A 22010-nucleotide genomic window follows, 5' to 3' on the forward strand; every position below is an offset into this window, starting at 1 on the left:
GGTGTACCTAAATGATTTCTGTTAACAGCCTGGGCAGAGGCTAATCCAAATTTGTGTTTAATTAAACTGTGGCTTTAGAGACTTTGGAGGCACGTGAACAGACAGCTATCCTACTTTGAGACGACCACTTTGCAGTATGAGATCAGAGAGAAAGAGGAGGAGGAGGGAGCAGTGGAGACACAAAGGTCAGCATCTTGCCTCCTGAGGTGAGTTACATTTCAGACAGAGCTGCAGGACAAGCAGAGAACACAGATAGTTTTGTTGGCAGGGTTTTTACTTACTTTGACTGCATCTTTTACAACAACAGTATAACATTTATATTACAAAAAGGCTGGAAGAGAGGAAGGCAGACAGTCCTTGAGTAGTCAGAATCCTTTCTTGTCTTTTTGAAGCATCATGACACAGCAGATCAGTGGCTCGCCGTTCCTCAAGCCCTTCTTTCTGAAGACGCCCGTCAGAGTAGTCAACCCTCTGCGACAGAGACGACACACACTCCCCGCAAGCGAGTTCAGGAACCTCACGCCGCAGGATGCCATCAGTGTGTTTGAGATTGAGAGAGAGGGTAAGTTTCTGCTCACAGTATATCTAACCCAATTTGTGTTTTAAGTTTGTATCATCAGATAATAACTTGCCTGGCTTTCTATGTGTATTTGATAAAAGGAATATATTGTATTTTTTCTTTCATTGGGGAAGGTTTAAATGTATGATATCTCTTGGGGGTTCCATGTTTACTCCTTGGAAGATAACATGTTTGTTCTTGTTGAATAGCTGAAAATAATTGTTCCATTTCTTTCCATAGCATTTGTCTCTGTGTCTGGAGAGTGTCCTCTTACCCTGGATGAAGTGCTTAACTTCCTGGGTCAGTGTCCTGAGCTGTCGCTGGGTTGGTTTGAGGAGGGACAGCTGGTAGCGTTTATCATTGGCTCTGGCTGGGATAAGGAGAGGCTTTCACAGGTATGAAAACTCAGAAAATCTTTATATGTGATCAACCTTGCTTTTCCATGGAAATTACTGATTTTGACAAACTTGCTCTGGTGTATATACATTGTGGCTCAATATGTGTTTTGACTTCATTAATGCTTCTATGAAATCCTTTTTCTCCAGGAGGCAATGACTCAGCATGTCCCAGATACCCCCACTGTGCACATTCATGTGCTGTCAGTTCACCGTCACTGTCGCCAGCAAGGTAAGGGCTCCATCCTCTTGTGGCGCTACTTGCAGTATCTGCGCTGCATGCCGGGCCTCCGTCGAGCTCTGCTGATTTGCGAGGACTTCCTGGTGCCCTTCTACCTCAAAGCCGGCTTCAAGGACAAAGGACCATCAGCCATCTCTGTAACAAACATGCAATTCCGAGAGATGGAGTACATGCTCTGCGGGCAAGCATACACACGGCGGAACAGCGGCTGCTAGTCCATGAGCCTCTAACCCAGCCTCAACCACTTACTCACCTCTAACATGGACTCAGGGCAGATAAGATTAACAAAATACAGCTAACAGATGGAGACGAAGAGCCAGTATGCACCAGTGGACTGGGTTTAGTATTGGTAACAAAGTCTTACTGGACACCCTGTTAGCACCTAACAGTATCTGAGGACAGAGTGGATTCATGCAAAAAGAAGAACCAGCACCTTTACAGTTCTTTTTACCCATCAGACATAAAACTATACTCCATCTGTCATATACCATTAGCACCTTGGCTTTGTAACATTAAAATTGGTTCTCCATTTATTGTTGTTTGTCGAATCATTCAAAATTCCGTTTGTACTGTAATCGAGGCAATTAATTGTACATTTTGAACATCACATCTGGAATTGTGATGTAAATACTGTTCTATTTTTGTAAATCAAAAAGTGTGATATTCAGAGTGTCATTACTGTAAAGATTAGTTAATTCAAAAAGTTGGATTGTCAATATTTGCTGTTTGTTGCATAATTTGAATAAACTATAAAACCATCAACAGGCATTTTCTGGTAATTGAGAGAAAGTCACAGACCATTTTGACTTGTAAATTTTTTTTACTGTTGTTTCAGTTACATGTGAGTAGACAGGTAGCTAAAACACTACCATGTTCAAAACAATTATCACTTCTTGAAAAGCAATAAACAAATAAAAGAAAACATTCGAGTGCTCAGCATAATGTAACAAAAATATGGCAGTAGTTGGTACATTTATCAACAAGGCACCAACGGTTTCAATATTTGATTTTTGTCCCTGCTTCTGTATGAGGTTGCCTGAATAATAAAACCATCTGGAGTGTGAATGTAAAACAAAAAATCCTTCTCTTTGTACCAGCATAGCTTGTTTAATTCCTGCCTCATGTGTAAAGGGCAGTCAGGAACTTTGATGAGTTTCAGAAGTGCCATACCTTTGCTTCACTGGACAGTGAAGGAGTGACAATGACTGCCGGTGAACAGGGAGGTGATTAAGAAGTGTTTAAGATGAGTGGCATAGGTATTCATACTTACAGAGTAAAAAAACACAAGTATATCATTGTTCACAGAGAAGGGGGCAGTCCCAAAGGTCACAGAGGGGCAGAGTGGAGACACAGACTGGCTGATATCATCTGTTAGTCCACATCTTTTGACCTGATGCCTTCCTGTTGTGCTCACACTGTGCACACTTCAATGGAGGTGAGCGTTGAGGTCGTACTTCTCACAGAATTTGTCCGTGAAGGGGATGCAGGTGAGCAACTCGCACCATTCACACTTGATTGGATAGACATAGAAGAGCACCACAAAGCCCGAAAAGAGCCCGACAAACACTAGCAGGAAGACGATGATCTGACATCGTTTGCGGTAAAGGTCCATGCGGCCGAAGCTGATGTAGGGTAAGAAGGCGAAGGACAGGAAGAAGCCAGAGATGAAGCCACAAATGTGGGCGAAATTGTCAATCCAGGGCAACAGCCCAAAGGCAAAGAGGAAGAGAACCACACACAGCAGCTTGGTAAACGCCCTCCAGGGCTGGGCGAGGATCTGCCAGCTCTGAAACAACTCCACAAACAGGCAGGCCAGGATCCCAAACTGAGAGCCGGCTGGGCCCACCTGACACAAAGACAAAGAGAGAGAGTTGGTGAGGCTAAAAAACATGTTCATGATCATTTATACCATTATTTAAAGAAGGGGTGTCAAACTGATCCATCTAATGGCCGGTGTGACTGCAGGTTATCTTTTCAACCAAGCAGCAGAACACCTGACTCAACTCATTCAATCACCTGAACTGTCTCCACTCGGTTGATTTGTTTAATTGTTTTGGGCTGCCATTTGACGTAGATATAGATATATTTGTATGTAATTTATTTTTTTGCCAGTGGATTATCTTAAGTAACCTGGTCATGATTTCTAAAAAGAGACATTGCTCTTGAAATGTTCAAATCTATTTCAAATTATGAATTATATATTGAATTGTGATATTTCCGCACTGATATTTGTGAATGTTAGACTGGTGATCACCTCTGCTCTGTAGGGCAAGAAAATGGCTGAAGCTAAGTTGCCAGTGATGCCACTGAGAATGTAAATGATTGAGATGCGCAGCCAGCCCGCCAGCTTCTCCAGGTCCCTCAGGATGGTCATCTGGAAAGCCACCGACACAAGGCAGTGAAGGATCCTGGGAGGACAGAAATGGACAACGTGCTCATGTGTTTGCAATGTGACAGATGTGTGTGTGAGGGAGAAAAGCTGCACGTGTTGAGAAGATAATTCCTCGGTGCAGAGGAGGTAAAACCCTCAGCAGACCGATGACTTTGCCCATCAACAAAATCGGCCTCTATCTCATTGAAGCTTAATGAGTTTGAGTAGTGAGGGCACTTTGTTTAATTACCCAGGAGACAGAAAATAGACAGCATGAAGATGAAGCATTACTCCTCTTAACAGTGAGGCCAGCTCTTTGTGCTGACTGACTGACAGGTCTGAACTACTCCAAAGAAGTGCTGTCAGTCTGAAATGCACAGTACATAACTGTGATTATTCATCCACATATAATTAACATACATGTGACATACAGTGTGGAAGTACAGAGCGAGCAGCTCCCAACCTGAAAATTCGAAAATAGAAATCTCCTAAATGTCTTTCTTCAGCCAATTTGATATCACAGAAACACATCATTTTTTCCCCAACATTTTTTGCATTTTTGCCATATTTCATGCACTCTTTGTAGTTATTATACAGTTAACAACCAATAACTTCACATGTGCAACTCTATGTTTTTTCTTCTTTGTTGTTTGTCCTCTCTTGATATTTCTATCTATCTATCTTTCTATGCATTTGTTTTGTTGTGTTGCAAGTATAAATACACCAAGAGCTACTGACAGCTGAAGTCAATATCCTTGTTTGTGCCAAACACATTTGGCCAATAAACCACACTCTGATTCTGATCTTTTAATCATCCTGTTCCTTAGCGCTGGGTGCAAACACAGCCTTTGAAAAAAGTAATCTAGTATATCAGGCCTAGACAAAGTTGTTTTTTTGAATTATGTTTTGACTGAATTGAAAGTTGATGTTATCTGCCAAATTGAGCTACCAAGATTTGCTTTTATTATTGTCATCTTTATCCTACTAATAAAGTTGAATTTGAAAAAGAAAAAAAAAACTACACAAAGCAACAAAACAACAGAAAACTCTCTGAATATAACTTTGAATAGTATAATCACATACATCACCGATCATTTTTGTCTGTTTCTTTTGTCCGGCAAATCTAAGCATAAACTAATTTTTTTGACAACTACTGACTCACCCAGCATGCAGGAAAAGTGAGAGCCAGAGCCTGTAAAACTGATCTGGGATCTCGGGGTTCAGGAAAGGCAACAGCCCACACACATCGTCCATGCAGTGCACCTGAAAAAAGACACAATAGAGCAAATTGAGTAATGCCCCTTAGGCATACAGTCATACATGTACAATAAATGTGACAATCAAAGTTTACAAATAACGTACACATGAAGACAAACTCTACACATTTCCTACACATAAATGTTTGGTGGGCTCTCACTTAATCTGTTATACAGGAAATGCACAAAATAGCATACCATATTAAAAATAGCAACAGGTGTGGCACAAATTAAGTTCAGCACTGAAACAGCTTCTCTCTCTCTCATGCGTGTATAACATCTAGAGGGTTGCTTACTTGAGAGCAGAGAGTAGCCTCTTCATGAAAGTAGCCGTTCATAAAGTCACAATATTCCCGGGATGTGATTTCACACCTTTAAGAAAACAAAAAGCAATTATTTAAATTAGTAAACTAGTCAAACATCATGTTGTTCCTTTTTGCAAGCATTAGTCCAGGATAAATGTTTGTTATGGGTTCATAAGGTCTCACCTCCCCTTGGTTCCAATGCAACAGGGTCGGCCTGTGATGGTACAGTCTATGTGAGGCAGGTTGGTGTGGTTCCCTGTGTTGTACCTGGTACAAATCTGAAAGCCAGAACAGGTTTTTTGTTTTTTTTCCCCTAGCAGCGATTAAAAATTTTAAATTCTCTGATTCCTCAGAAAGAAAAGACATCTCATTTTTAGTTACAAAGTCAACTTGTGAAAGTTTTGTTGTGATATCTTTATCCTATGTTAGTGATCACCTATGATATAACTTTCAGACATCCTTATCTATTTTCTCCCTCTTTATACTGAAATACCAGACAGTGTTTTACTGTACTTACTGGCCACTTGCTGATGTCATCAGGCCATTCATGAGGTGATACTGAGGCAGGCTCTAGACATATCCTGTAATGAGACAAACGCATTAAAGTTACCAGCCAGTATCAGTTAATTTATATTGTGAAATGAAAGAACTTCTAGTGTCTTACCTGGGATCCTGATGGCACACAGAGCCATACTGTCTGTCTTTACCATTTAACTGGGGTGTGCTGGAGTGCCTCGGCCACTTTACCCACACAGCTAGGGTACTCTGGAAATAAAAACCACAAAAGGAGGTTTAAACTTTCCCACAATTTACATCTGTTGTATAATTATAAAGTCATGGAACACAAATAAGAATTGGCTTTGTTTACAGACCGAGCATTCCTCCTCTGAAGTTTGGACGCAGCCGGAGCGATCGTTACGCACACAGCAGGCAGAGTTGCGTTCGACAGCTCTCTTTTCCCTGATAAGATCATGCACCTGTTTGTCCTGCCGCATGCATGGAGAGTATTTGGCCCCCAAGTGGATCAGAGCTTCCTAACAATGCATAGATAAAGGGGAAAAAAATCTAAAATGTAGCATTTATTTGAAGACATTTACACTCAATCAATGCTTGTATTTTTTATCTTTTATCAAGAGAAGAGTGCTCACCGAACCCGGCCCGATCCAAAAGTTCTCCTGCTGTACAAACTTGACATTTTCATACACGCCTTTGTTTCTTAAAACCTAAATCAGAAGACATCCATATCACAAAGTGTACAATCAGTATGAAAGGAGGTGTAATGAAAATATTGCAAAGGTTAATAAATCATTACAACAAATAAGAACCATTACTCACAGAATCAACTGTCTCATGCTGTGAAAAGCCCACTGGTGCGATACCATAGATGCATACAGCCAGGATGGTGATGAGTAAATGGACAAAGGTGATCCAGTATGTAAAAAAAGGCCTAGAGGAGAAAAAAAAGAACAGCATCATCCATCACTGTCATCCCCCGACAGAATCAGAGGGAAATCGCTCATTAGTCAGATGTGTGAAGAGATACAGTACCTGTGGTCATCCATGTCCTCTATCTGCCTCTTGACGTAGCTGTCAATGCGCTTGCGGTAGGTGCGGTTTGTGAGCTTCCCTACCATGCCCAATCCATAAGGCCTCTTTTCTCGGGCAAAAAGCTTCTTGACCGGTACAACAATGCGCTGGCCACGCCGCTGTCCAGTCACACTCACCACCTCCTGCCGCAAGGGCACCTTTGGTGGTCCAGGAGTTCCTTCTTTGGCTTTACGCCACCCTCGCTCCAGAGGTCTGGAAGAGTTAACAGAGGAGACGCTTGATTACTTTTAAGAGTTAAGGGGCATCAGCTGGCTATATTAGCAACATTTGTATCAGATTGGTTGTAAATAGAGTTGAGAAAACATTAATGTTAAACAGTTTTTGTTACGTTTAATCATTATTTTGAAATGCTGGTATCAGCACAGCCTGTAAGACTTATACTCTGGCCACAGATATTCTGGGGAGTCGCTGGAATCTGTGAAAGGTTTTCGAGTTTGTTTGTTTTTTACAAAAGGCCTCAATGCTCAAAGAATACTATTTTCATTTTTAAATCTATAATAGTTCAAGCATTATGTTCTAATCTAACAACTCTATAACTCTTGGAATCTGCAACTATGTTTAATAATGTCTAATATCCATGTAAACATTTCTATTGCCTTATGATTTCATATAATTAATACTATATGAGTATAAAATACTAAGCTACATGAGAGGATCCCCTGTATATTCCTATAAGAGACCCTTGGCTAAAAAAAGATTTAGAATCTCTGACTTACAGCATGAGATGACTTCTCTCCAGCTCTGTCTTATCTAGGGCACTGCCTGTCAGCTCTGTCTCATCCTTCGTGCTGCTGGGCTCTGCCTCTTTCATGGCTGCCTCAGACGGCGACTCAAACACCTCGTCAGCATACGTGGACAACTCCTCATGCATCAGAATATCCTAGACAGAACATTGTGGAAAGAAAACAGTGAGTAGAGACTCAGAAAATCTTAATCCCATGGGTTTTTGAAATGAGAATTTTTATTCAATTATAAGTAAACGTGGTTACACAGTAACAACAACATTGCAGCATTATTTTTCGTGTCTTACTCTGGCAAAGAAAGATGTGTCTAGTTCATCAGGAAAGTCAACCATGTCCTCCTCCATGAAGCTGGCGGGGGTGAAGCTGCGTCTTTGGGCCCGTCTGAGGGTGCTCTCCCGTATTGAGCGCCCCTAAGGAACACGCACATCCATCACAGCCAGTTACATTGTGAAACTAATAAAGTCAAATACAGCACAGAAACTGTCTATTATCAGTTATTTTTGTATGCATTATACGTATGTACATTTAAGCTTTTCAGTGGTGCTTGTTCCTTTCACTCACCTTGACCAGTGCTGCTGCAGCCCTGAAGCTCATCTTTGCCACAGACTCCCTCTTACGTCGTCGAGGCAGTCGGTTGAGACCTGAGCGGGAGCTGGTGAAGGAACAAAGCGAGGCGGCTCCAGGTGTGATGGGGGTCTGAGGCACGCTGTAGCCATCCACCTCCTCCACCATGCGAAAGGCTCGTCCTCGCGCCAGAGGGTCCACAATCTTGGGACCAATGTGTTCAACAAGTGGTTGTTAGAAAAAGCCAAACAACACTAATCATCAAAAGTCAGCTATATTCAACATATGATGTAAATAAGATGAATTTAACACAAGAGGTTTAAAATAAGGGAATTTTTGGTCATAATGCACCATGTGCCAATAAATGTCCCAGTTGAAATATTCAAAAAAACATTGTGAACCCTGTACATGACACATTTTCATACAAAACATTTGGAATTTAAAAAAAAAAGGCATTTAGCAACCCATATATTTCTTTACCTTCTGCATGCCATATTGTGAGGATGGCACATAGAGAGGAGGCGGGGTCTCCGTGCTGGTTAAGGAGATGTTGTCCTGGCTGGGCAGATCCATCTCTCGGATCACCTGTGGTTTCAGCTTTCCATATCGCAGGCTGCAGTGGCGCAGGCTTTTCCTCTGCCATTTCTGGGTTGCATCACCGTCCTTACTGACCCCAAACCAGTCGGCTGTTCCCCTAACACAAAAAACACTGACCTTTCAGCTTTGGGTCACTAAACTTGCACACCTGCTTCATTCCTCACAGAGAGATTAAATGCTATCTGGTATGGCAAAACTTGAGATGCAGAAGCCCTCATTGATGACCCTCTTTAGAGTCCCGTGTAGTGAGGAATGGGTTGGTATGCATGGGACTGATAAGACTGCACTTACCAGGATGTAAAAAAAAAGTGTCCTACATAGTGCAAGTGATAGGCATAGTAGAAGGAACAAGTCTGGGCATGTTTATGTCCAGACACACTAGAAAAGACAGGTAGTCAAGTACACCCACTGAATAAAATATGGAGAGGCACGAACTCTTCCAGTGTTAAAAAAAGAGAGCGAGAGAGCTAGTGAGTGATTCTGATGATATTTAGATTTTCCCTATCTTAATTGCCACAAACAGACAGCAAATCCAATTAACCGAGAAAGAGTTTTTTTCGGAGGTTTTAATTGTGTCCTACTCTGCTCCCACTCCACCAAACACTGATGAATATACATGCAATCACGTTGTTGAAGTTGAAGCCTAATAAAAACCAGAGCAAACAATGTTACTGCACCCTGAGGGCAGGAAGTGGAAGTGGAAACATTCTTCAAAGGAAAGTTCGGGCAAGCTGGCTGTTTCTACACTAATTACCAGCTGCAGAGTGAATGTTCAGTGAAGTTCGGATGAAATCCATTTCTCACTAACTCAGCTTTCTATTTCTGTCAGTACGTAGGTGTTGCTGGTTTTCTGATCTGTGTAACTGACAAGATTGCAGACTTTTTAACCATGATTGTTTCTATTACTATTGTTTTAGGATCTATTGACCACTTAATCTCTTTAAAAATTATGGACTTTTGCATTGTTTTTGGTCTGGGATGTTTTCAGGGGACACATTTATGTATGAAAGTGCATAAGTAATTATTTATTTTTTATAATAGGAAATCTGAATCTGATGATGCAGCTCATATTCTAGCATATGTGTGCCTTTCTTTGAAACAGTGGACCTCGCTGACCTTGGTTATTGTGCAGTCAAACAGAGTCATGGCCCGGACGTATCTAATCAATGCCCACTAAAGAAGCCTTTAGACCCGGCATGTTAGCCTTAAGATGCTGGCTGACTAACAAGTACCACTCAGAAGCAACAACTTCTTGTGATGAATGCTGTTGCGTGGGCTACTGTACAGCTGGGTCATTACTGCAACTTGAGTAAAGAGGAATTTGTAAGAGGAAAATAACAGCTTTTGGTTTCAGGTCCTCTTATGACTCATTTAAAAAGAAATCATTGTGGTGATGACATGACTCACAGCTGCAACAGCTGGTGACTGAGTGAGAAACAATAACTGTGGTGAATCTTGTGATGCATTTCTCATATCTTACTCTGTCAAAAACAACAAAAATCTATCTACATTTTAAAGGAACACTGGCAGAATTATGTCAGATATATCACTGTAAGATAAACGTACAAACAGTATACTCACTTTCAATTTCCTCATAGAAAATAAGTGAATAAACACACCTGACTCCTGACCCTAACACTTCTTATGAGGGACTTCCTGCCGTACCTGAGCAGGGTTCTGGAGAGTGAGTGGTGTTTCCTGATGCTGCGGCGAGCAGCCCGCTGCCCCTTAATGGGAACCGTGTTAATCCGCTCAAAGTGCACCCTTCTGCTGCTGTGACCAGGCAGAGCGGGGCCGGAAGATGGCGAAAAAGAGACAGCAGGAAGGAGAAGGAAGAGAAAAGACAACAACAGTAAGTGAGAAAGAAGAATGCAGCTGGACAGTGCTGTAGCCTTCATGCAAAGGGAGCAAAGCAGATTGTTAAGACTTGGTTTGCATTGAGATTTATAACGTTAGAAAAGTTATTACCAGGCAGATGTAAGAAACAGGCATGCAATTTGGAAAAAAGATAAGAGAAGCAGAGTCGTTAAATGGAAATGTTTTTTTTTTTCAAGCCATGGGACACAGGCTGCGAACATCCCCCATTTAACTAATTTATCTCATATAAGCATGTGCTGCTTATATCACCTACTGTAGCATTTCATTCCATAATCTGCAAACTACAAAATATGCAAGTTATTCATATTCTAATCTTGAAGCATTCGACCCACTGATGGGTCATTTTATTTTCTTATCGTGGATTTGTTTTTTTTTTGTTTTTTTACAGAAATTCACGTGGAAACTTCATTCACGGAACCTTGCAAAATCCCATAGCTCCATTCGTAATACTTTTTTGGACATGATTTTAAATATTTTGTAGATATGTGTATTCTCATCAATTGTTCATTTTTCACTGGATTGGGTTTAAATTTGTACTGAACACCCAAGAAACCCTGAGGATAATTTACAACATGTTTTCATGTAAATAGTTATTGCTGGATGTCTTTACAATAATCAAATCAATGAGGAATATGTTTTTTTACCTGAACTTTTAATTTTCAAAAATGAAAATCTACACTTGTTTTCACTTTCTTGAAACCAAATTTGGAATCTGCGTAGCAGTAATACAGTACTATATATATACAAAATAAAAATGTTAAAATGCTGTTACTCCATCACTTAATAGTTTATTGAAAATAGCTATTTTTTCATACTTTACACTGTCTGCAAAATTACATTCAGTGGTTTAATAGAATTTAATAGAAGTTTTAACGCGAGTATTCTCAAGAAAATCCAGTTCATATGGACTGAACCTTCTATCAAGACATTAATATAGACATCCAGTGTATTGCTAGCTTTGTTTACCTCTTTATGGTCTGGGTGATGGATGATTGGCGTTGTAAGACAGGCCGCCGGTTGTCAAAGAGGTCACGGGGTGGGGACTGGAGGTGAGAGGTCTCCACTGGCATGCTGATACTGCGCAGGAACCCCTGCCTCTTCACCGGCTGCACAGGAAAGGATGCGTCGGAAAAGTGTGAGAACAAGTGTCATGACAAAAATGACAAAAGATAAATTGGAGGGGATTCAGCGAGAAAGTACACCTGAACAAAAGTGGGAGGCTCGTCTAGTGACATCTGAGCCGTGGGAATGTCCAGTCTGAGCCAGGGAGGTTTCTTCCTCTGCAGGCTGCTGGTGCTCTCCCGCCGTGGTTCAGCCATGTTCTCTGTCCCACCCCAGGCCTGCCAGCTACACAGAAAGAGAAAATTAAATAGCATTATTAAGTATTCAACATTTAAGTGGTATTGTTTGCTGGTATAAACATGATGGACACAATGATTTTGTGCTGCAAAATTGTTTCACAAGAGGGTGCTAAGACCCCTTGTTTGACTCCAGCATGTCCGTTCACATATTTCTGTTCATTAGATAGTAAAAGGGAAAACACAGAGAACAGCCTACAACCGTTTACTCCTTCCCCAAAACAGTTCACAGAGCCATTTAAAAAAAGCAACAAATACGTGTGCTGGAGAGTGGGGAAGTTTGCAGTCTTAAAAATAATCCCATAATTCTACAGTTAAAATCAAATTTAATCCCTCTCTGTGTAAAAAAAAATCTGAGACTAATGACTGTGTATGCATTCCCACGACGAGTCCTGTGGACCAAAGGAGGTGCACAGTAAACCTCACCATCAGACAGCCTGCCTGTAGCTGCAGCCTTGTTATCACCAGGCTCTCATTTTATTATCCCACCAACTAACCTCACTTCTCTGGGCCTGGTGGTTCATTTCCTGTCATATACTTAATTCCCATTATTCCCATGGAAAGCTGCTCTTTTACCCCTTAACGACATCATGCGCTTCAAATGATCAAGCATTATTCCATAAATGTATGTATGTATAGTCACACATTCATCATTGATTAAAGCCATCTTTCACTCTGCAACATCAGGAATGTACAAAAATAATGACTGCCTTTCTGCAAAACACAAATGTGTAAACTTGCAAAAGAGGGTGTCTCCTCAGCTACGGAGCTGTTACGAAACCAAATGAATTTGAAGAATCCATTTCCCGTTCTTAAATTATTTGTTTCACAACATAACAACTTAACACAATATTGTTGTCACATCAGGAGCTTTGAGCAGGTCACGTCCTTGCTGGATCTCATCTTACAGATCCAACTCCTTGAAGAAAGTCCACGTCCTCTTATGACCACATCTGCTTCCCATTGCCATTTCAATGCACCACAGGCTTCTGTTTCAGCCCAAGTGATGATGGGAAGTGTTGTCAGCAGAGACGGAAGGAAAACCCCAGACTGAGGGCAGCAGGGGTCATCACCAATGTGTTAATATTTAAACACGGTCTAGCTCTAGCTGACAGTTATTTCTAAATCCACCAGTTCCCAGAAGGACACTGGTATAATCACTATATTATGTGCTGACATTTCAACCACAAAAATATTTTTAATGCTACAAGAGACAGAAAAAATAGATGTTTTTGAAACAGCAGTTTGCATTGTAAGTTGTTTCATCAACTGTCAGTCTAGACGATTTAGACCTTGTGCATCTATTAGGCTTTTGCATAGAATGTTGTATGACCTCCAGTGACATTGTCTGGACTGTGATACCAGATTAGCAAGGGAGGCTGAACCAAAGCCGGTTGGTGCGGAGTCATAAACTGTGTGGGTGCGGGAAACAGATGCGGATGATGACCAGTAAACAGAGTGTTAAGTGACATATTGTGACATATTGTGCTTCAATTTGCTTTTTTGTGTTTCTGAAGAAAGATTGCAAAGTCATCTGCCTCATCGCAGACTTCTCTGTCTCATGGACCGGCTACTAACATTAGGGAAATGCAAATCCTGTATTTCAGCTTGTGTGCAACAGCCCTCTCTCTTGCCCCAGGCCAGAACACCCGACATTTAATTACTTTCACCATTAGTTCAAACAGCGGGACTGCTGATATAGAGCAGATCAGTGAAGGGAGGGGGCATCAGATCAGAACAGACTGAGACTGAACTGAGAGCAGACAGCAAGGGAACCTAATTTTCTTCCATGCTAAACATTGTTTGATTGCTTAAGCCCTGGCTCCTCCTGCTTTAACTCTATTTGTGTTAATACTGCTCTGCCTCCAGAGAATGAAGGAGGGACAGACGGAAGCAAACTAAACAACTCATTGTTCCTGCACAGCACTTTTCCTCCTGCTTTAGGCCTTTTTTCCTGCCTACCATCTCTCACTCCTCTCGTCCTTACTCGCATGTGGTCTCTGTGTGAGTGATTGCCATTTACAGGCAATTACAGCTTCATAGTTTCTTTATGGCTGTGTCTACTTGCCAGCCAGAATAAACCCACACAGACAGAAAAAAACACTCAAACTATGTAAATGAAGTAAGAGGTTGCCTTGTTATATCATAGCTTCAAATGACAGTCAGTACTGTACTCTCACACAGCACCAAATACACTGGAAGATATGTTGAAGTAGCAAGGATATCATACTTAACCGTTTATCAACAAGACAATTTTTGACCAATTAATATAATAATTTTAACAGTTAAAAATAGTATGTTACAAAACAATTTCGAAATATCATTCTAGAGATATTAAACTATTAGTATATTATATCAGATACAACACAGATAACTTCTACAGGGTGCTGGGTGTTAGATATTTGTCATCAGTCCTGTTCAAAGCTTGATGGTGAGACAGATTTGGGCATTGCAGCTCAGCTGGAAAAGCTTTGCTTTAGTGATACAGTACACAGTTTATTTTCAGATAACGTTAACAATATACTAGACATCACATTTATTTTTCCACTTGCCTGATCAGACAATTGCATGAGGCACTCCACTTGCCCAACATGGAGTTACTTACCCCGAGCTAGTAGAAAAAGGTTAATGTTGAGTGTTTTTGCATTCAGCTATATTGCTGCTGGGCACTTTCACCACAACACCCCCGCATGCAAGACACTAATTTCGTCAGTTAATGTTAAGTGATCTGTTAAAGAAGGGTTGGCTAGCGGACACAAAAAAGATAAATTAGCTTCCCTAAAAAGGAGCCTTGGAGAGGATACTAGCAAAACTCCATGCATTAATTCAGTCTTGCAGCTATTGTGATGGTTTTCCATTAGCCCACTGATCAGTGGGTTGTAAGAGCATTTGGTCACAGCCCAAGGTAAACCTCCAACGTTTGACTGACAGCCAAGCCAAGGGCCTTGGAAGTCTGTCTCCCTTTTTCTCTCTTGTCCTCCTCCAAAGTCAACATGGCAGCTGAACTGGCATGGGCCTGCGACTCGTGTCTCAGGAGGAGTTTAGCTGGAACAGTTGGCATAGTAATTGCTCAGACGCAAGCAAGGTTATGACAGCCACCGACTCATTTGTCACAGTGACGGAGCACTCAAAATGACAGTCATCTCTCCCATCGAGTGACAATTAGAAATCACTGCACAGAGAAGGTAGGACTCAAGGCTGGTCTCCGTCTGAGAAAGATGGGTCTTCGTCGGCAGAAAGTCCTTCAGAAGCAGAGATATCCTTGGGCGAAGGAGAGTTGATTGAATTTTGTGTTTGGCAATTATCCAGACTGGAGGATTAGCCTTCCCTTGACAGCACATGTTATCTGTTCATGGTCAAGTTTGACGGTTAAAGAAAATCAGTTCTAAAGGTAATGGCTAACTGAGACAAGACTATACTGCTGAATTTATTCAACCGGACCAACTTCTTAGCTAATGCACCACAATATCTTATCTTTTTCTCAAGGTAATTGGGCTTTTTTCTGGTTGAGATGTTGTATGGCAACAATTCAAAGCATGTAATGTTTCCTACAGTGTTTACATTCCCAGCACTGATTTCAGGTGCACATTCTTTAGACCACCATGATTTAATCTAGTTTCTCAAAAAGATTTGTTTTTACTTCAAGATTCACATCTAAAAGAGGGAAAACACCCACACCCATAACTTTGCACTGTGCCACGGAAGATTGGCTTCCTGCTGTGGTTTGCTCCTTATGAGAAACTAACACTTCCTACTCAATTACAAGACTCATGACAACCCTGCACGGATTGTTTTTAATTCTGGGGCTGACGCTGCTTCTCCAGGCTACTTCTTCTCTTCATTAGGCAGGGGAAAACAGACAAGCGGACAAAACACAGAGGACAAGTTGATGTCTTTCCAGGTGCAAGGACGTCCAGCAGGCCATAATGACTGGGGCTGACAGGCATAACCAGCACCCTCTTTCTCTGTCTGAGGAGCTGCGATTTATTGTAATACCTTCTGCATACAAACACAAGCCCAATGATGTTTTCCATGCCATCATTTAATTTAATCACTTGGTAATGGTCTCAAGTCATGCAGAGAAAGACACTGGTTTATAACAACAGCTGCCACAGGTGGGGCTTAAAGTCATACAGAAGACTGGCTTAGTGGATGGACATTCAAGCCAGGGTTAAAACAAAAAAAAGCTAAGTGAAGGTGGGTGCTGTGCTACTTCTTCATTTTGTGCTTGTTCATTGTGCACAACATAACCAGTTTTATGTGCAGAGGTTGTGAGAGAGCATAGTCCTCCTGTTTCAGATTCATCATAAATAAACTAGTAATCTGGCCATGGCCCCTTTTATGTATTTTTTGCTGATGCCTTTTAAAAAAAAATCCCTATTCACAAGTGTACATGCAGGGAAATGATGGACACAGAGCTTTTTTAAACCAAACACATATTATCTACATACAGCAAGAGCACATAAAAATAATTTATGAATCAAAGATTTCTTACATAGTCTTGTAAATATTACATAGTACATTCTTGAAATCTTCTCCAGGGCCATTTTGAATCTCAATGCATGCCATACCCACATTCCTCAAGGTCTCTGGCTCAAACTGAACCAAGCTGAAATGGCAGAGAAGGAAACCACATGAAGTCTAATCATTATGGACAGGAGCTGGCTGGTTTCCGGGTACTGTGTGTACTCTACTGCTATGGTCTGCTCTACAGGAGGCAGCCATGCTGCAGCCACACTGAGGGTGGCTGACAGAGCTGTGTCATCAAGGCTGACAGAGCCTCAGGTGGCTGACCCAGTAGGGCCCAGCTTGCTCCTACCATGGATTATAAAGTCAGGGTGGACAGTAGAAAGGAGGAATCGCTCCCTAGCATGCATAGACGGGCGCCATGATGGATGACCTCATTAATCTGGATAGTGAGAAGGCCGGATACCTCATTCTTGAGAGCTGCAGCGCTTCCTGGCCTCAGGCCTTCGTTCCTCCTTTCATCCTCTTTCTATTTCTGCATGTTGCTTCTGCTTCTTTGTCCACTACAGGTCAATCTTTTAACTGCTTTGGCTAACCCTAACCCTAACCCTAACCTAAACATTTGTCCTAGCAAGATTTTTAATATTGATTAATTCTGTGTCATGTGAGCAAGTTTCAGATTGATTAGCAGATTACTCCCTGACTTAAAACCTAACGACACAAACAGGTTATGTTTGGTTTTCCCCATGCTCCAGCAGTTAGTCATTCACTATAAATGCTCCTACTATCCATTGTTTCTTATGTTTCACTCCACGCTGGAGGCAAGGCTTGACACTGGAAACAATGGAGGGAAAGCATGCTATTCAGACAGCCACTCTCCCTAGGTTATGCTCTCACTAATATAACTAGAAACATTCTTGGTAAAGCTTCTTCTTAATATAACAAGACACATGCCAATCAGAGTTTTTCTCAAATGAAACACCATCTAGGTCAGACACAATTAATGCTTCAATTGTGAAATCAACCTCAGTATACAGTAGCTGAAGTACTGAAGGGATTTCATAATGAAGAGCACTCAAGCAAATGGGTGGAGGCATGTTGAAAACAATATGAAGAAGCAACAGATCTGGCAACTCGACCTCACAGACAATCTAAACACAAATCATTTGCACTTAATAATACTACAGGCTTGTGTCTGCTGTAGTTCCTACAGGCATCTGAGGCCCATCTGCACATTAATTGCAGAACTATGCTTTTGATCTTTATATAGCACATTGTGCTTCCGACCAGGGTTGAATTAAGAAGCTGAAAAAACCAAAGCTACTTAATCCATTTGGGTAAGGGGAACAGAAACTAAGACAGAAACAGGCACTAAAATAAACATGTCATACTGCAGAACACATATTAAGTAACCACTTGTAACCGTTGATTTGGATTTCTCTGTCTTTCATGTATGGCTGCTCTGGCACAAAAAGGTCCGTTTTTAAACCTGAGGAATTCATTTTTTACCAAACATGTCATGATATCTTGTCGTGAAGGAAGGGGGTGCCTCATCCTTTCACCAAACCATATCTGTGCCCACTTTATGCTATTCCCGTGCAGTTTTGAGCAAAAACCATTTTGATTTTTCTCATGCAGTACTAATATTTGTTATTTTTGTCTATTGGGTTCAAATATTTCTGCATACTGAAGTCCATAAACAGTCTTGAAATGGTAAAATTGGAGGATGAGGGAGTATATTTGGAACCACAAAAAATGCATGTAGCCTTGCGACTATGAAAACCGTGTGACTTTAACACATTGCTTCCACACACATTGCTCCTCAACAAAAATAAAATTGAGCTGTCCACAGTCAAGGCCTAAAGCCTTTCTCAATCTCTCTTTCTGCCATCTTAAAAGAAAGAAAATACTCTGCAAAAGACAGCCGCAGGCCAGAGACTGAAGTGCAACTGAGCTCCAGTAAAGCTGCAGTCATCTGAATTGACCCTAGTGACATGTGACAAGCTGTCACACCAAACCAGCCCTTACGACATTAAAAAACACACACAGAGAGACAGCAGAAATATCCGTCGCAGCTGACCCTGAGATCAAGTGTCACAGCTATCTGAGGGGCAGGCACGGTGGGCGGGTCGGGCTGCTGTGACTTGCCAAGTGGGTGGTGGAGGGTGGTTGACAGACCCAGCCAAGAAGGGTGGAGCCGCTCATGCCTTTTCCCATGTTTTCCACAGATCTTTAGCTCAGGCTGTCAGCACTTGGTAGGATTTTACAATGAAGACTTAACCTTTTAGTCTCAGTGGCTTCAGTCTGGAGTGACAGATTTGTATCGGGTCCTTTGCCAGGCTCCCCCACTGTCATAACAGTGTTTACTAAATGACAGGATCGAGTGCCAGAGCTATGAATAGCTCATGAAAGTATAAATGGCCTCCTAACAGCAGACCGTGTGCATGTGGTGTATTTATAGAGCTCAATCGCAAACGTCTGGATGAGACAGTAGACCAACATGAAAAACATCCTGCTCCAGATCTCTAGGCAGCAGGCTGTTTTCTGTCAAAAAAAAAACAACCTGACTACACCTTTCAAAAGCTGTGCACATCAAACTAGTTTTATGGAACTGGATGCGTCCGTTTATCTCTGTAGAAATAACCACCAGCACAAGCACAATCTGTATTCACTATCATACTGCTGGTACCGCTTCCCGTCTTCCTCTACAAAGCCTTATATATATTGGCAGGCGAATGCAGGTCTCAGAAAATTGCACAGTTATTTTTATCAGCACAAGACCCAGCCTTTCTACATGCAGTAATATCCTGTACAGGAAATCAATATGAAGGAGAGGTGAGATGTGTTAAGAGTACACAAGAACCAAGATATACAATTACTTTAATCTCTGTGTGTTTACAAACAGAATCGGCCAACTGAATATCACCTTTGCTCCCTTCTGCACAAAGTTTTTTTGCTGTACAGGTGAAACCTTATTACATGCATGGCTAATTCAGCCCTTGAATTATTTAGTCATTCTGTGCAGGTGAATTATTTACTACATACTTGCTACTGGAGCTGCAGTGCACATTGCCGAGGCCCCTTTAGCTACAGCATCTCCGTTCTCAGGATTGTTAACGCGCCTGTTTCAGCTCAGAACAGATAGTAAAGGCCTGTCTTCACTTCAGTGGAAAAATAAGGCTCACTTACTAAATCTGTATCATGTCTCGGTCCAGAGCTGCGTTTGTGTTCTTAATCTTGAGGAAGAAGCTGACAGTAAAAACTCCCTCGGTGAGGGCTATACCTCACAGGCCAAGACAACTAAATAGGGTTTTACACAATAACAAGGGAGTTGTATGAATACTCAATGACCACTTGTGATCAGGTAACACCCTGTTGAATCAGATCACGGTAAAACGGCCTTCATCACTTAAAGCAGTTGATAGGCAGTTAGTTTTAGGCTGCTACTCCAGCTGCCAGACCTGAAACCTCTTTGTTTACCCCAGAAGCTTATCTTCAAGTTACTGTATCTCCAGCTGTACCCTGCAAGGAAGCTCGGAGCCTACCACAGAGTGGGAAAACCCAACAGCCTACTGTACAGCTCCATGCTGAGCTAAATAGAGAGTGTGTGCATGGCAAACATGGACCGTTAATGAAATTCAACAAGAGTGTGATACTCCAGAGGACCTGATCTCACCTCAGAGGCTGTGAGGAACTGTGGTAGATGTTTCAAACCAACAACTAGAATGTCAAAATAAAATGTCTGCAGTTGCACATATGGTTCATCAATGAATCATAGCAATTAGATTAAGCTTAAATTCTGTTTTCATATTACAAGCAATACATGATGATAATGCAATTTATATAATTGTATTCATAATGACACAGGGACTCATAAATCTGCCTTTTCCAAAGCATGGAAATACTTTCATTTCCATGTTGAATGTCCAAATTAGACAAGGGCTGTCAAACTAAAAAAAAAGATCCCTTTACTTTGGTCTGACAGCCCTTGTCAAAGATCTCCATTTGCACAACTCACCATAATAATGAGATCAATAACATGAGCATCAGACTTTCTGACATGGTTGTAGTGCATTTCTCAGCCCTTGGGTCTGACGCAACATCCTAGATTTATGGCTAACTAGGGGAAGACGCTTAGGACAACAAAAGGAAGTGAGCCATCTTTCTCGCAGTCCTCCCAAAAGTGTACCAGGAGTACAAACAATCACCTCATTGTCTACAGGAGGTTTGACATTCTCTCTTTAAGTGAGTAAGAGGAGAATCTCAGAAACAGTGCGCCCTAACAACATGTGATCCCCATCTAAATAGTTTCCAGCATGATATCAGCCTGAATCAAGCCCACAAAAGGCTGCATTGTACGGCCTGATGTGGACCAGGATGAACAAGGGTCATTGTGCAGCGTGATCGTAGTCAAAAAAAGCAAGAGCAGGCTGAAGTTTTCATTCCTCCATCAATGAAAATGGCGGACTAAGCAAATTCCGGGCTGAGATAATTACTCAGGGTGAGGCGCAAGACAAGTTAACTCCATTATGATATAGCAGAGACAGCGAATTGGTGTCTTTGGTTAATTTGGTTAAGCTTCAAGTTATAAAAACTAGAAGTCACAGCATAAAGTATGATGCTAGTATCACAACTGTTTTATCTTTGTAATCTAATCAATCACCAGAGTTAAAAATACTTCACAAAGGAGAACCATCAGCTCTGTCATCTTACATCCTCTGGAGGGGACCACCAGCATGGAGAGAGGGTCTGGTTACTGCTTATTTTACAGAGGAGTGCTGGAAGGAAGGAAGTGCAGAGCAGAGGAGGGGGAGACGTGCAGAACGAAGGCAGGAAACACACTGCAGACCGGCGCATTCTCTGTGTCCTGTCCACACAGCCACGGAAACAACATACACTTGCTCACATGCACAGGAACACATCCACACTGCACATGTAAACATACACATCCCATCCCTGTCCATGACGAAGCACACATCACCCTATGCAGAAAATAATAGGCCTTGTTTGAGTCAGGCTGGCTCCCGCTCAGGCCTGGTGCAGAGCGGCCAGATAGTGAGATCTCAGCGTGGTGTGACATTGAAGCTGACACGTCTATTGAAGGGAGTAGATGAAGTGTGGCCTGTAGCACTGGCATAATGGGAATTAGCCATATCAGCATGGATTCAAGCAGGGGAGAGAATGGAGGCTGTCTTGTCTTTCATGGCACAGAGCTTCAGAAAATCAACCCATAAGTTAAAGCGCCTAAAGAGGTTTCTGAAAGCGATATGAAATAATTGGTGAAACAGAATTCCTATTAAGTTATACCATTGCTTTAATGTTTGCTTTAAAGCTTCCCAAAGGATTAAGCAATCCTAAACATGATGACGAAGGACTTTAGAGGCTAAAAAAATGCCTAATTTCATTTTCCAAAACACAGTCCTCTTCAAAAATCAAATCAACATATTAGTTGCCACTACAGTGAATATTAACTCTTCAATTATTCAGGTTTCAATTAAAATGTACTTTCTTATGAGAAAAAAATTAACAGTTAACCAAACATTTTTTCTCAAATTGGGTCAAGTTGGAAAGCTAATCATCAATTCCTTTATTTTTCTAGCGAACAGCAGCTCTGGACTGTTAACGTCCACAATCACTGCTAAAGCTCTTTAAAAAGCACACTTAAATG

At 41.5% G+C, this 22010-nt stretch overlaps 2 protein-coding genes across 3 annotated transcripts in view; one reads left to right on the plus strand and one right to left on the minus strand.

Moving 5' to 3' along the window:
* The first annotated feature begins 396 nt into the window (after window positions 1-396).
* Window positions 397-1814, plus strand: aanat2 (arylalkylamine N-acetyltransferase 2). Its single transcript, XM_059348429.1, has 3 exons — window positions 397-562; window positions 800-954; window positions 1105-1814. Exons 1-3 carry the CDS (start codon window positions 397-399, stop codon window positions 1408-1410), a joined length of 627 nt encoding a protein of 208 aa, XP_059204412.1. The 3' UTR covers window positions 1411-1814.
* Window positions 1815-1976: 162 nt separating this feature from the next.
* rhbdf1a (rhomboid 5 homolog 1a (Drosophila)) overlaps window positions 1977-22010 on the minus strand; it is a 31334-nt gene continuing 11300 nt past the window's right edge. Inside the window, exons 2-19 of one of the 2 annotated variants that reach the window (XM_059348787.1) lie at window positions 11720-11864; window positions 11484-11623; window positions 10305-10412; window positions 8523-8736; window positions 8040-8246; window positions 7766-7888; window positions 7452-7615; window positions 6676-6927; window positions 6463-6574; window positions 6276-6350; window positions 6000-6161; window positions 5792-5892; window positions 5645-5708; window positions 5311-5405; window positions 5119-5194; window positions 4729-4829; window positions 3450-3603; window positions 1977-3041 (exon numbers count right to left, since the gene is read on the minus strand). In XM_059348787.1, the coding sequence (XP_059204770.1) occupies window positions 2622-3041; window positions 3450-3603; window positions 4729-4829; window positions 5119-5194; window positions 5311-5405; window positions 5645-5708; window positions 5792-5892; window positions 6000-6161; window positions 6276-6350; window positions 6463-6574; window positions 6676-6927; window positions 7452-7615; window positions 7766-7888; window positions 8040-8246; window positions 8523-8736; window positions 10305-10412; window positions 11484-11623; window positions 11720-11836 (2685 nt within the window). In that variant the 5' untranslated portion in view covers window positions 11837-11864 and the 3' untranslated portion in view covers window positions 1977-2621. The remainder of the gene's footprint in view (window positions 3042-3449; window positions 3604-4728; window positions 4830-5118; window positions 5195-5310; window positions 5406-5644; window positions 5709-5791; window positions 5893-5999; window positions 6162-6275; window positions 6351-6462; window positions 6575-6675; window positions 6928-7451; window positions 7616-7765; window positions 7889-8039; window positions 8247-8522; window positions 8737-10304; window positions 10413-11483; window positions 11624-11719; window positions 11865-22010) is intronic. The other variant, XM_059348788.1, reaches the window with a different exon arrangement.

This window comes from Centropristis striata, chromosome 13 (genome assembly GCF_030273125.1).
Source record: "Centropristis striata isolate RG_2023a ecotype Rhode Island chromosome 13, C.striata_1.0, whole genome shotgun sequence".
NCBI lineage: Eukaryota > Metazoa > Chordata > Actinopteri > Perciformes > Serranidae > Centropristis > Centropristis striata.

What these genes read in the sequence shown, in the direction of transcription:
- aanat2 (XM_059348429.1), top strand. Translation starts at nt 397, where the DNA reads ATGACACAGCAGATCAGTGGCTCGCCGTTCCTCAAGCCCTTCTTTCTG. An exon ending in GTTTGAGATTGAGAGAGAGG is followed by an intron (nt 563 to 799) that starts GTAAGTTTCTGC and finishes TTCTTTCCATAG; the next exon opens with CATTTGTCTCTGTGTCTGGA. An exon ending in ATAAGGAGAGGCTTTCACAG is followed by an intron (nt 955 to 1,104) that starts GTATGAAAACTC and finishes CTTTTTCTCCAG; the next exon opens with GAGGCAATGACTCAGCATGT.